Raw genomic sequence first — 13,826 nt, forward strand, 5'->3', positions numbered from 1 at the left:
TATATATATATATGTACGTAAGTAATATTTGAAACTGTGACTTTACAGAATTTCAGTTTTGTTTAATTAAAGATTACATCTAGTTAAAATATAAATATTTTACATGCAAACGCAAAACAAGAAAAAACAAACAGGTGAAAAATGTAAATACTGTTTTAGACCATTACATTAATTTTAACTGTATTTAAATCTGCAAAAAAAACAGAATTCTACAGATATCTGTCAATATTATGTACAACTTATGAATGCGTGTATAACGAGGATTTTAATAATTCATCTTTTACAAATTGTTCCAGTTTTCATAAGTTTGTTTTTAAATACATGAATAGTAAGGTTTAAAAATAGTCCATTATTATTTAAATTTATTACTATTTTTAGACAATATCGAGTAAAATCACTGAAAAAAGGATTAACTGACACGTTAACTTTCAAAAAATAAAAAAAAACTAAAAATGGGCCAAAAGTGTAAAAAATGTTTGCATCAAAAATGTATTTATATCACATTTGAACAAATATTGTTCTTTTACGTTTGACTGTTTTTGCTGTTTTACATTAATTGCATTAAATTTACTGTGAATAAATCAGAAAAACTTTCCTTTTTACAGTTATTAAAGTTGTTTTTTTTGTTGTTTTTTTTTTTAAACAAAAGGTCAAAAATTCTTTTTAACTGTTTTACAATTTTTCTGTTTTCTTAAAAAACGGAAAATATCTCGTAAAAATCACACAATCGCATCAAAAATCCGTGTTTCTACAGATAACAGTTTGTTCTTTTACAGTATGTGACTATAAACTAATATAAAGTCACGACTTCCTATTTTCCGGCGTACCTCGTGCATGGTGAGGTCGGAGAACAGGATGACAAAGTTCTCCTCCACCCTGACGATGAGCCCAGTGTCGCCCTCGTAGCGGCCGGCGATCACCTTCACGTGGTCGCCCATCCGGAAGTACTTCCTCAACTCGTGCGCCGGGAACTCGAGGGGATCCTGAACGCAGCAGAGACGACAGGTGAAGCTTCTACCTCCGTTTACCTGGCGAGCGCTACGGTTCGCTCGGCTCCCACCTTGAGATCCTCGTGTTTGGGCATGATGGTGATCTTGTTGCCGTCGACGCTCAGGATCTTTCCCTGCAGGTTGATCAACTCGCCCTCGCAGACCTCCACGTTGTCGCCGGCCTGCAGGTTGTGTTCGCGCTCTTTACCTGCAAACACACGACGGGCTTCGTCACAACGAACCAGAAACATAGAGGTAAAGAAGCACTGAAATAAAAGAATATGTTCAAAAATCAACTGCAAAAAAGAGAAAATTAGGATCAAACGTCGTTAATCCTGCGAGATGTTGCTCTGAAAACAAAACTACTGTAAGACAGGAAGCTCCGAATAGAAAAGCAACAAGATGCAAGAACTGAAAATAAACCAGGTGAGCTTAAAATGAGACCAACAGAAACATATTGTATTAAAGTCATTTTGAAATCATCTGAAAAAAATTATATTTTTTTCTCTAATGCTACGACTGATCAGGCGGTAAACTCGTCAAACCTCTAGCTAGCTATTAAAAACGACGTACCGGACTCCGTCACCACCTCCAGGTCGATTCCCTCCGGCTGATCCTCGAACTTCTCCAGCTCGGACAGAGTCGGCTTCACTCCGTCTGTAATCTGTCAAACACATGATCATTAAATAACGCTTCACCCGCACGATCCGAACTTCACCTTCTCCAGAATCGAGCTCCAGCCGGACCTAACGGGACGAACGCTGGCTCCTTTCTCATTCATTAAGAATGAACGGATTTTTATGGCTAACGGGAGTCTCTCGAAGTCAACGTTTTAATACCAAACATGTAAAATAACAGCAGCTGATTGTATATGAATGACAACAAACAACCTGACGAGGCTTAACGCTGCAGCTAACAGCCTGCACGGTTATTTAGGGTGTGAGAAATATAAATATTATGGATTTAAACTCACAAAAATGTATATAAAATACTACTTTACTGGACTAAAACACACGTTAAGGTGAGGAAACAAGAACGTTTTCACCAGAAATCTAGTTTTTTTATTGTCAGTTTGAACTTCAGAGTCAATCTGTGGATATAAAACACGACTGTAACTGACTATAAACAACATTAAAGCGAGAGAACAAGAATGTTTTTTCTCTTTCAGCTTCAGCTTTTATGACAGTGGGAGTCAAATATATACATTTATATTCACAGATTGACAGTTAAGACCCTTATTTAAAGTGTGATTGTACTCGAGTAATTTAAATATTATTCATTAAAATCCACAAAAAATATATAAAATAGGGCTTTATTTGACTATAATACATATTATGGTGAGAAAACAAGAAGCAAATTAAGGCTTAAACCGTGCAAAAACGACATATAATACTACTGTACTTGACTTTATACGTGTTAAAGTGAGAAAACAACAACGTTTTCTACAGAAATCTAGTTTTTTACTTTCAAATTGAGCCTTAAAGTTAAAGTTCAGGAGTCGTGAGACGACAGGAGTTAATCTGTGGATACAAAACACGACTTTATTTGACTGTAAACGTATTAAAGTGAGAAAAGAAGAACATTTTCTTCAGAAATCTTTTTTTTGGACTAGGTTTAAACCTAAATATCAAAGTTCAGGAGTCGCTCTGAGTGAGGCTGTGAAGGTCCATCTCACCACAGCCGACATGGCGAAGCTCTTGAACAGGAACCCTTTGCGGCTGTATCGGTTCCCCTCGAAGATCATGAAGTCTCCGTCGTGGCTAACCTCTCCTCCCAGAGACCTGAAGCACAAACCACCACATCAGCACACAGATTCGTATTGACTTCCACCGACAGAGAGCAGAGAAGCTCCTGGACCAGCGGACCCACCGGATCTTCTCAGCGTCGAACAGCCTCTGAGCGGGCCTCTTGAACTTCTTCCTCTTGGCGAACCAGTCTTTCTGCAGACGGAGGTGGACGTTAACCATCAACACGGAGCTTTTAGTGGATTAAAACAAAACCCGTCAACGCTCGTGAAGTCCTACCAGACTCATCTTGGCCTTGATGCGGTCCAGGTCTATCCGAGGGATCATCTTCAGGGAGATGGTGTTCTGACTGGGCTCCACGTAATCCACCTGAAGGCAGCAACACATGAGGCTTCAAACGGAGCTGATCAGCGTCTATTAAAACATCTACTGAGAAACATCAGCTGTACACGAGCAACACGAGGTAATGAGAACAGTTCAGGTCTCACACGTGAACACCTCTCAGCTGCTGACCGTCGGGAGACTCGGTCGGCCTTTAGGTAGAACCAATGTGCAGAACATAAACCCAACCTCTCTGGATCCGGTCCGTACCTGAGCGATGTCGTCCTTGTACAGGCCTCTCTTCAGCCTCACCCACGACTTGGGCTTCAGGTTGGTGACCTCCTTGACCACCTTCAGGACGTCCGTCATCTCCTTGATGGGGACCATCTGCTGGTTCCAGAAGCCCATCCTCAGGTTGCCGATGCCCTCGATGGCGGCCTTGACGTGGGTCTGCTTGTACGACTCCACGTAGATGTAGCCCTTGACGTGGTCCGGCGCCACCACCGACTTGATCTGGAGCGGCTGCAGAACGCACAAACAGAGCGATCAGAACCGTCAGATATGAAACAGTAAAACGAACTTTCACCGTCTTTGAGTGGCGTGAGCGTTCTGCAGGTTACAAAAACTCTCGTTTACGCCTATTTCAGGAAATCATTGTGGTACCGTTATTGTTACCGTTTAGTGCCGAAGTTACCGTTTATCGGAGCTAAAGTGGTGCCACGTTAGCATTTCACTGGAACAGATACAAAACAAGCATCCGAATGAAAAGACATCAGAGGCAGCAGACAGGTCGGCTAGCTTGGCCACAATCTGACTGAATGCTAATTTATTTGAATACATGCATTATGGAAGGAGAAATACCTAAAAATGAAGGAAGTCTGGGTTTCTAACTGGTCTTTATCGGCACGCCTGTAAAGAAATTCCTCCTTAATGCAGCATTGTTGATCAATAATTGAATCATTTGTATTATTAATCGGGTATACAGTCCTGTGTTGATGCTGCTATTTTAAATCCCGATACAGGCCTCAAAGATCGCTGTCCTGGTTGATCCTGGCTCGATTTAACACCTGCTGGAGGTCATTACGCGTCTCAGCAGCAAATACGCCAGCAAACAGCAGCGAAGACGACGGTAGTGAAACTCCATCAGCGCTTGTTGGTAAATATTTTCCCGCTACATACCGTTGAAAGCAGCGTAGCGGGCCGTTACTCTGCTGCAACGCTGGTAACCCAGAACCCAGTAATACAGCAACACGATCCTGGCTTTGTTTATCATAAAGTCAGGACAGAAGTCATTAACCGTGACTAGCTAAACTTCCACGGTGCTCTCTGCTCGCTAACATCCAACTGCCCGCCTCCTAGTGTCGCTACGGTATCAACGGCAAGAGGCTCCACCTGTTGGCACCAACAGGTACTACAGCTGATCCACTAAGTGCGCACGTTTGAAGGAAAACAGCATCAGACTTCAAACACGAAACACTAAATGACAACTGGGACATCCTTAACGTATAAACTCGCTTGTTTCGCTCATCTTTTTTTTTACTTTATACCAAGAAAACAAATGTTTCCTGCAGTAAATCTGGTTTTGATTCAAATATTACGACAGCCAGAAACTTGTACCTCTTGTCGGCCTTTAAATTCAACTTATCGGATTCGGACTCCATTTCTGCAAATAGTACAAACGAATGCTTGGATTGAAATGTGTTCCACCAGGACAACCCAACTTAAAATACTTCAGCTGGATCTACCATCACTTCTTGTGCTTCAGAACACGTCAACAAAGCGTTTTTGGAGCCAATCGGCTGCACAATATCGCACAGTTGGTAAAAATAACTTTTATAAATAACTCTTTCTCGTACTCCGCCAGCATGAGTCAAAGCAGGACTAAAAAGGGAGTTCTCTGGCCTTCAGTCATGTAAACAAAACAGCACATTTATTTGGCATCCTCCGTGGAAGAAAGCTCACACACTTCTAGGCTCCTTCGGTTTAACAGTTTTGTGATTTGAATGCAGTAATGGTCAGCAGAGAGGAGCTTGTTTTCCATGTTAAACCCGACTAACGCTGGAAGTCTCTCAGCGGATGTTCAGTTTCTTCCAGCTGATGATTTCACGAAGCAGCTGAAGGAAGTGCGTGAGGAAGATGGAAAATATGCAGCGCTGAGGCCGCCCAGGACCAGAGCACTGGTCTCGAAAGATGCCAACAACCGATGAGTCGACTGATTCGACAACAAGCTGCAGCGCCGGGAGAGTTTCTCGAAAACAAAACAGGAAACATACTTGATTTAAGTCAAAAACAACAAAAAAAACCTTCGGAGATAACGTCTGTTCAACACAGAAACTGTGAAATCAGCTGACGTCTTTGATGAGACGTGCATCTAAATGCTTTTCTCCCCCAATATATATATATGTAAAAAGAAAGGATTCAAAACCACCAGGAAAACACCAAAATCATCACAAAAAGATGCAAAGTCACCAGTACGGCTCAAATTCTTCACAAAAACATGCAGAAAGATGCAAAATCATCACAAAAAAAATGCAAAAAAAGATGCAAAAACACAAGAAAAACATGCAAAACAGTAGCAGACTGTAAACCACCAAGAAAAAAAATCAGGCTCAAAATTATTTTTTTTAAAAACATGCAAAAACACCACAAAAACACTTAAAATCCCAACTAAAGACTGTAATATTAACACGAAAAGGTGCAAAATCAGGACTAAAAGGGTACAGATCATTACAGAAACATGCAAAAAGACGCAAAAGCATCACAAAAACTTGCAAAAAAAGATGTGAAACCAATAGAAGAAAATGAATAGTAGCAAAGAATGTAAAGTCAACATAAAAAATCACAACAAAAGACTCAAAATTATGACGAAAACATGCAAAAAGACGTGAAACCACCACAAAAATAGACACGAAATCAAAGCAAAGACCGTGTGAACCTCATAAAAGCAAAGAATTCACTATAAAGACGCAAAACTAAAGAAAAGATGCAAAAACAAATTGTGAAATTACCACAAAAAAGGCGGAAAATCATCAGTAGAAACCTTTTCAATTCATATTTCTGCATCTGGTGCCACTCCTGTCTTTAATTTTATCTTTATTAAGAACTAATCGAGTCCAAACGACTGTTTCTTGTGAACTGCAGACGACTCCGAGGAAATATTGTTCAAAACAAGTTTTTCCTCCCACTCTGCTTTTATTGATTGTAATGGATCCTCGATGTTGTTTCGTCATTTCTGAAGTGTTCTGGTTTGTTCCGTGCTTGGATTCAGCTCACTGGGTTTTTGCGTCCATTTCATCTGACCTTCACCCACTTTGGGTTTTGCATTTCCTAACCTGGATGTGGTTTGTTCAGCATTGATTCTGTTTCACTGCGTCACACGGTCTCTGCTGGCCACATCAACCAAGACTCTCATCTATCATCTTTGGGCATTCGCTCATCTTTTATTGGACGATTACAGCAAAGAGAAACCGGAGAAAGAGTTGACTGAGAGAAGATGTATGATGCAGACTAAAGTTGGGTCCGCCGGATACGAGGCCCTGAACAAATCATCATTATTTAGATGAATTACAGGTGCGAGAGAAGAGGATCTCATGTTGAAAGTTGCAGCTTCCGGAGCAGAAAATACACAAAATACTCAACTAGCTTTAATCTTTTTATCATTTCTACCTGCATCAGAGGAAGAACTTTGTTATTCAGGCCAGTCTGGACACCTTTTTCCATAAAAACCAACATAAATATCATAAATCAGCCATGCAGGGCGAACTCCTCTGTTCGTACTGATGTGAAACCAGGCGGCCAATCAGAGCAGAGCGTTCACGTCACGTGAGCAGAAACAGGAAGTAGTTTCTTACCGTGTCAGTGAACTGGTAGGCGATGAATTTCCTCATCAGCGCGATGGCCGTCGCTCGCTCCTCCCCGATCTGCACAGACACAACAACACAAGAGTGTGTTAATGTGTGTTTAAAAGTGTGTTAATGTGCGTTAGTGTGTGCTAATGTGTGTTTAAAAGTGTGTTAATGTGTGTTAATGTGTCATTAAAAGTGTGTTAGTGTGCGTTAGTGTGTGTTAATGTGTGTCTGAAAGTGTGTTAATGTGTGTTAGTGTGTCATTAATAGTGTGTTAGTGTGCATTTTGTGTTATTGTGTGTTTCTGTGTGTGTTTTTACTCACTTTGCACTTGACCGTCCACAGATTCGGATCCCTGACGACAACAAACAACAAACGTTAGCACGAGAGCAACTCAGCGACATCATCGCCGCGTCTGGATGCCGATTGGTCGGCGAGTGTTTACGTACTTGACTCCAGGAAGTAGCTGCTGCTGGGTGATGTCATCAGAGAGCTCCTCGGACCCTCCGGAGTAACTGAGCACCACAGAAGAAGAAGAAGAAGGGAAAGCGTTTTTTCTCCTGATTTCCTGTTCTTACAACGTTTTGTTTTTGTTGTTTTTCAGTTTAATTTGATATATTAGACACATTTGGGAAATAATTATGAAACCACCTGTTATTAATGATTAAATAATTAAATGATTACAGCACAATTGGGTTTAAAAATACTGTCAAAATGTCAAAGCTCGCACCACCATCACCTGCTGCTTCGGCCTGACGACGCTTTTGAGTCGCTGAAAAGAAAACGCTTCAAGAACCGCAAAGTAAAGGCAGAGAACAAGCGCTCACGGCGGTCTGGCCATTAGCTCTGAAGCTCGAGGCTCCGCTAACAGGAACAGAGTCTAGTCTCAACACTTCCCAAAGTCGAGCAGAAAAAGACGTCATTTCTATTTTATTTTACCTTTATTTAACCAGATAAAAGACCCGCTGAGATCGAAACCTCTTTCACGAGGGTGACCTGGCCGAGGAACTATGAGTGCGAACACGAGGAGCAGCCAGGTGCAGGATGTTCAGGCGTAACGGCCTTTAAGTCTCGTAATCGTTGTGACCTTTTGTTGTGCAATAAAACCGATGGAAAAGCTCCGAGTTTGGCACGACAGCAGGTGCTGAAAGTGTCAAAGTCTAAACTAGAGAAGGACAAAAATCTGCTCGACATTTCCATAAATACGTAAGAATTAACGCCGTCTTCGGTTTAATCGCATCTGGATGTGGTTTAGATGCTAACGAGCTGACTGCTGCAGCGTCGGGTCGACGCCGTTTTGTGAAGAAATGTTCCACAGAAATCTACTCACTGTTCGCCTCCCGACGACTTGGCGTATTTCCTCATGTAGTATTCGCCCAGCGCCTCCTCCCTGGAGTCTCTGCAACAACACAACACAACACAACAGTCAGTCCAGAAAACACAGGAACAAAACAAAGCTGCTTCTGTCCAACGGCACAACCTGCTGATGTCTCGTTAACCAACACGGTTATGTGATTACAGGTGAGTCCACATTAAAGGGAGATTTAAAACTCCACTCGTCTCCATCCGGCGCCGTGTCAACACGACTTCTCCAGATGGTGTCATTTACACACATTTGTACGATAATTGAAACCATTGCACCACTAATGTCTGTTAACTGCTGCCTGTTGGTGCATTTTACTGCACTTTTTATTCCATCTATCGTTAATAAGTTGTGTTTATTTTCGCGGGCGTCTGACGAACATTTGGGTTGGAAACGTAAAATGACGGAAAATTTTTAAAAATGACAAACGAACTGGATCGATTTAAGGTTTAAACATCCGCCAAAAGTGACAACTTGTTTGGAAAAGGTGACGTTTTTACGCATAAATTAAAACGACTGATCAGCTGACGATTCATTCTGCAAGAAAACAGCCTGTTTCCAACAAACAGGAACTCATCTTCATGGTATCTGATGCTCAATAGTTGGGTTTCTTTTTCAATATATGTCACATTTATATCAGAGGAAAGTAGAAGCACGTGTGTGTGGAATGAAAGCGTCAGTATTAACTGTTAAACTGTAAAAAGTCTGTCATGAATAAAACACATTTTAAGAACTTTGTTGAGGACTCAGTTTGTTTTTGAACAGTGAAGAATCCACAGATGCATCGAATCTTCACACGTCAGAAGCCACAAACAGCCGATGTTTGACATCTTTGCTTTTCGGCTTGCAGCCGAGTACGAAGCGGTGGGGATGCAGATCAGTAGCTCCAAGTCCGAGGCCATGGTTCTCTGCCGGAAACCGGTGGATTGCCTCCTCCGGGTGGGGTGGGGGGTTGGGGGAGTTTCAGTATCTCTGGGTCTTGTTCACCAGTGATGGGAAAATGGAGCGCGAGGTGGACAGGCGGCTCGGTGCGGCGCTGTACCGGACCGTTGTGGTGAAAATTTAACAGTCCATCTACGGCCCAACCCTCACCTATGGTCTCCAGCTTTGGGTCGTGACCGAAAGAACGAGATCGCGGCTACAAGCGGCTGAAATGAGATTCCTCCGCAGGGCGGCTGGGCTCAGCAGTAGAGATAGGGTGAGGAGCTCAGACATCTGGATGGAGCTCAGAGTAGAGCCGCTGCTCCTTCGTGTTGAAAGGAGCATGGATGGATGGATGGATGGATGGATGGATGGATGGATGGATGGATAGATGGATAGATGGATGGATAGATGGATAGATGGATAGATGGATGGATAGATGGATAGATGGATAGATGGATGGATGGATGGATCACCTGAGCTGCAGTGAGTCAACACTGACGGGTCGGTTCTGATCTCATAAAGCTCATAATTAATGCTTGCTGCTCATTTGTTCACACACGGCAGACTTTTGTCTTTTTTTTTATATAAAACACAAAACAATCTGTATTTCCTGCATTTATTTGACCATAAATCAGCTACAGTTCAACTCGAGCTTTATTCCTACATTAGTCCTTTTTCTTTTTTTTTTACTAGCATCTGCTATTTTCTAATTCTACTCCGACTAAAACGGAACCAGAACCGTCGAGCTTCATTTCACATTTCACTCCGCTAGCTGCGAGGATTGTTTTTGATTGTTTTTGACTCTTCGGCGCCAGAAAACGATGAAAACTCCACAGATGCTTGGTTTTGTGAGCACGTCGGACCGGATCAAATCTTCACTAAAAACGGTGAACGTTTCCCTTCAGCGTTAGCTTAATGCTGCACATAACTAATGCTCACAGTTCTTACATTCATACGCAGGGCTGAGCTGCAGATGTTTTGTTATTTTTTACAACATAAAAGACAAATATAATCCTACTTAATGCGTTTATTTGACCATAAATCAGCTTCAAGTCGAGCTTTATTCCCACATTTTCTGCTATGTTCTGGTTCCACGTGCAGCGCTTCATTTACTCTGTGATTTACGGCTGCGATGAAAAGCCAAAATGTTGTTTTATTTTCGCTGCGGTTCCTCAGATCTTGCTGCGACCTTCAGTGTCTCTGATCCAGATGTTGTTCATGTGAGCCTCACAGATGTTTCTGCGAGGACGCTGGATCAGGTGGAAATAGCTGCAGCCTCACGTCGACTAACTGACCAGAGTCCCGGCGGCCGAACGTCTCCGGCGTTCCCCTTCAGGACTAATCTTCTGACAACTCTGACCAAACCAAACTTCGTCTGTCTGTGAGAGAAAAATGCTCTCAGGAGCTGTTTTCAATCAGGAGAGGTGTAATTATTCTGCCATGCCTTCGTATATTGGTCATTTTTCATTCTGCCTGGAGATGAGGACACAAACATCTGGTCGGTCACGAGACGCAAACGTGACATGAAGCTCTAGAAAAAAGCATCTAAAGAGAGCAGAAAACCTTCAGAGATGATTTCTAATGTGACACTTAAGGAGGTAAAAACTCTGCAGCTGACTGGTCGGTGATTTATTCCTCAATAGTTCCTGTGCTGCAGAAATCTGATTCATGTTTGTAGCTGCTGTGGTCCAACTCTGTTCTGATCGTTTCAGCTTCACGTACAAAAACACAAAAATCACACAAAATGGTTTAATAACCACAAAAAAGATGAAAGATCAACACAGAAGGGCTAAAAAATGCTAAAAAAGATGTAAAAGCATCACAAAAAGACAAAATCAACACAAAAGAACTAAAAAAATGACAAAAATCAACACAAAAAGACACCAAATCTCTACAAAAAGATGAAAAATCAGCGGCTGATTTGGTTCTATTTTCAGAAATCAGATGAATCTGTGCAGCTGCTCCCACTTTGTGGTCATGACTTCATGAGTTACAGTGACGTAATCAGCTGATGACACCAGATTTTTCTGCTGAGTTAGAATCGGTTCAGATGATTAGGAGGCGTCCAGGCCGGTGGAGGCTTCCTGCTGATGTTTCTGCTGCCACGAACCGACCGATTGACTTTTTTTTGTTCGTATCCAACCGATGAAACACAAGTTTTGACAGAAGATCTCTGATTTCATCTAAAAGGTCTGATTTCTGCGTGAACCTGAGGATCTAAACGCTCTGTTTATTTTCATATCAGCGACTTTCTGTGACTTTCTCATCAGCAGCTTCGGTTTGACGCGTTTACAATAAAAGCTGTAAACAAACAAACAAACAAACAAACAAACACGGAGCAGAGACGGAGCTCTTCTTACCTCCAGAGGTTCTGCAGCCGCCTGGACCCGGAGTGATCTTCATCCAGAACCACGTGGTCAATGTTGGACACTGAGGGGAGCAGAACCAGGCGGAGGGTCAACCTTCACCTTCATCTACGCCGTCATAAAGAATGAACAGCTGTGACGGTGAAAAGACGTCTTACCTTCAGCCTCCTCTGCTCAGGGCCCACCAGAGAGAGAGGAGAGAGGAAGAGGAGCAGCGGGGAAGAGGAAGAGGAGGAAGGATCCATAAAGGAGAACGAGTTAGACGAGCAGAACGGAAAACGAAAAAGGGACAGAGAGCGAACCAGCAGGAGAGAATGAAGGAGGAACGGGAAGGACGGACAAGGAGGAGGATGAAGCCAACAGACATTCAGTCATCAGGCAGCAGCAGCAGCAGCAGCAGCGACACAAAGCATGATGGGAGAAAAACACAGGAGAACAAAGTGAGCAATGGTGACTTCACAGCACGGAGAAGCATGGAGGCCGTGAGGAGGCGCTACAGCAGAAACAAAACTCGCTCTGAGCTCCGAGGCACCGAAACGTTCGGTTTGCGAGCCGAGAAACGCATCGAATCCTCACGTCTGAGCGGCCAACGTACGACAGGCTGCAGAGTTTAGGTCGGTTTTAAAAGAAAAACGTTCTTTATTTTACGATAAATCGGCCACAAACAAGCACACGCTGTTTACGCTGCACAACACAAAAGAACTGGATGTTTTTTTCAAGGCGTGATGAACTTTTTTGATGCTTCACTGGAGAAATTCACAACTTTTAACTGAAATGTTTTGTTAAATTAAAGACAATAACCTTTAAAATCACAGAAAAAAACATAAATTTTCATGTTAATAATAAGAAAGCAGCCAAGACGTATTTGTAATTTGTTATTTTACGATACTTGACAATAAAATGACTATTTTTAATTTATTTAAATCAGAAACATGATTTAAAAAATACAAAAAGATTATTTTCAGATATTTGGAATTATTTGACTTATTTACTTATTTAATTGTGTGTATATATTTTTAAAATTTTTATTTTGCATTTTTTTTTAAATGTGCTTAACTTTAGGTAATATTAAGTAAATAGAAAAAATAATTAAACGTAAATAGTGATTAGTGTTTTCTTCCAACACCTGACCACAATTTTTTTATGTCTGTTTTTTTTACTTTATTAAAATCAGAAATATTTTTTCATATAAAAATTAATTTCAGATATTTTCAATTACTTGACAGAAGAATGATGTGCATACTTAAAAAAAAAAATCTATTTTGCTTTAAAATAAAAAAAAAAAAAAAAAAAAACATTTCCTAAACTTCAGGTAATATGAAGCAAATTTACAAAAAAGTATTAAATATAAATAGAAATTAATGTTTTTCCCCCCACAGCTGACATTTCTACTTTATTTAAATCAGCTAAAAACGTCGACATGTTGCTGATATTTGCTGTTGTTCAGCGCGACGTTGTTCTGAAGCTCAAACGGACGACGTACGGACGACGTACAGACGACGTACAGACGACGTTCAGGCGACGTTCAGACGACGTTCAGACGACGTTCAGACGACGTCCGGCTGGATTCCCGTTTTGTTTCCACTGTACATCCGCCTAAAGTGAGTCTATGCATTACACATGAAAAGCTCGTCCACGCCTGTTAGTGTGGATATTAACACGGGACGGCTTTCTACCAGGCAGCAGCTTCAGGCAAATGATCACACTGGTTCTCTGGAGGCTTCCTGCAGCTCACCAGCATCTCACACATGGAGCAGCTTTATTCATTTACTGGGTTTTAGCCGACATAAATAAAAAAAAACACTAAACCCTGAGTTTAAGCGTCCAAACAGCTGAACAGGTGCTCGTTTGCTTCCAATTAGAAATGCAGAATGTGTTTAAGGGTCTGAGGTGTTGTTCAAGAAGCCAATCATGGATTTGCCCTCAGTGCTTCCTCACGTTCACAGATACAGCCGAGCCGAGATGAGGTGGGTTAATGTACATTCTGGGATATGGGTGATACTCCATCGGTTCACATGGATATCAGTGAAGACGTCAGAGCAGGAGAGTATCTGAGCAGAATTACCGTTAACTGCAGAGGACATGCACGACAGAAGAACGCCGATAAGACAGAGAGAGTTCAGTCAGAACACAGGTCCAACCGCAGAGTCACAGTCAGAACACACACAGACAGCGACTGTAAACACCAGGTTCTCCTCTTCTAGCGCTTCTCAACACTGAGACATGGTTTGATTTGGCTTCCTGACAAAAAAAGGCCTGAATCAGGATTTCTA

The 13,826-nt window shown here is 41.8% G+C and overlaps 1 protein-coding gene across 2 annotated transcripts in view; it reads right to left on the bottom strand.

Moving 5' to 3' along the window:
* supt5h (SPT5 homolog, DSIF elongation factor subunit) overlaps positions 1-13,826 on the bottom strand; it is a 31,088-nt gene that overhangs the window by 11,387 nt on the left and 5,875 nt on the right. The window contains exons 5-17 of one of the 2 annotated variants that reach the window (XM_008303468.1): positions 11,712-11,723; positions 11,548-11,617; positions 8,231-8,299; positions 7,350-7,415; positions 7,225-7,255; positions 6,907-6,975; positions 3,326-3,577; positions 3,014-3,103; positions 2,859-2,929; positions 2,665-2,770; positions 1,563-1,653; positions 1,061-1,197; positions 828-983 (exon numbers count right to left, since the gene is read on the bottom strand). In XM_008303468.1, the coding sequence (XP_008301690.1) occupies positions 828-983; positions 1,061-1,197; positions 1,563-1,653; positions 2,665-2,770; positions 2,859-2,929; positions 3,014-3,103; positions 3,326-3,577; positions 6,907-6,975; positions 7,225-7,255; positions 7,350-7,415; positions 8,231-8,299; positions 11,548-11,617; positions 11,712-11,723 (1,220 nt within the window). The remainder of the gene's footprint in view (positions 1-827; positions 984-1,060; positions 1,198-1,562; positions 1,654-2,664; positions 2,771-2,858; positions 2,930-3,013; positions 3,104-3,325; positions 3,578-6,906; positions 6,976-7,224; positions 7,256-7,349; positions 7,416-8,230; positions 8,300-11,547; positions 11,618-11,711; positions 11,724-13,826) is intronic. The other variant, XM_008303469.1, reaches the window with a different exon arrangement.

This window comes from Stegastes partitus, unplaced genomic scaffold (genome assembly GCF_000690725.1).
Source record: "Stegastes partitus isolate 25-593 unplaced genomic scaffold, Stegastes_partitus-1.0.2 Scaffold2013, whole genome shotgun sequence".
NCBI classification, from domain to species: Eukaryota; Metazoa; Chordata; class Actinopteri; family Pomacentridae; genus Stegastes; species Stegastes partitus.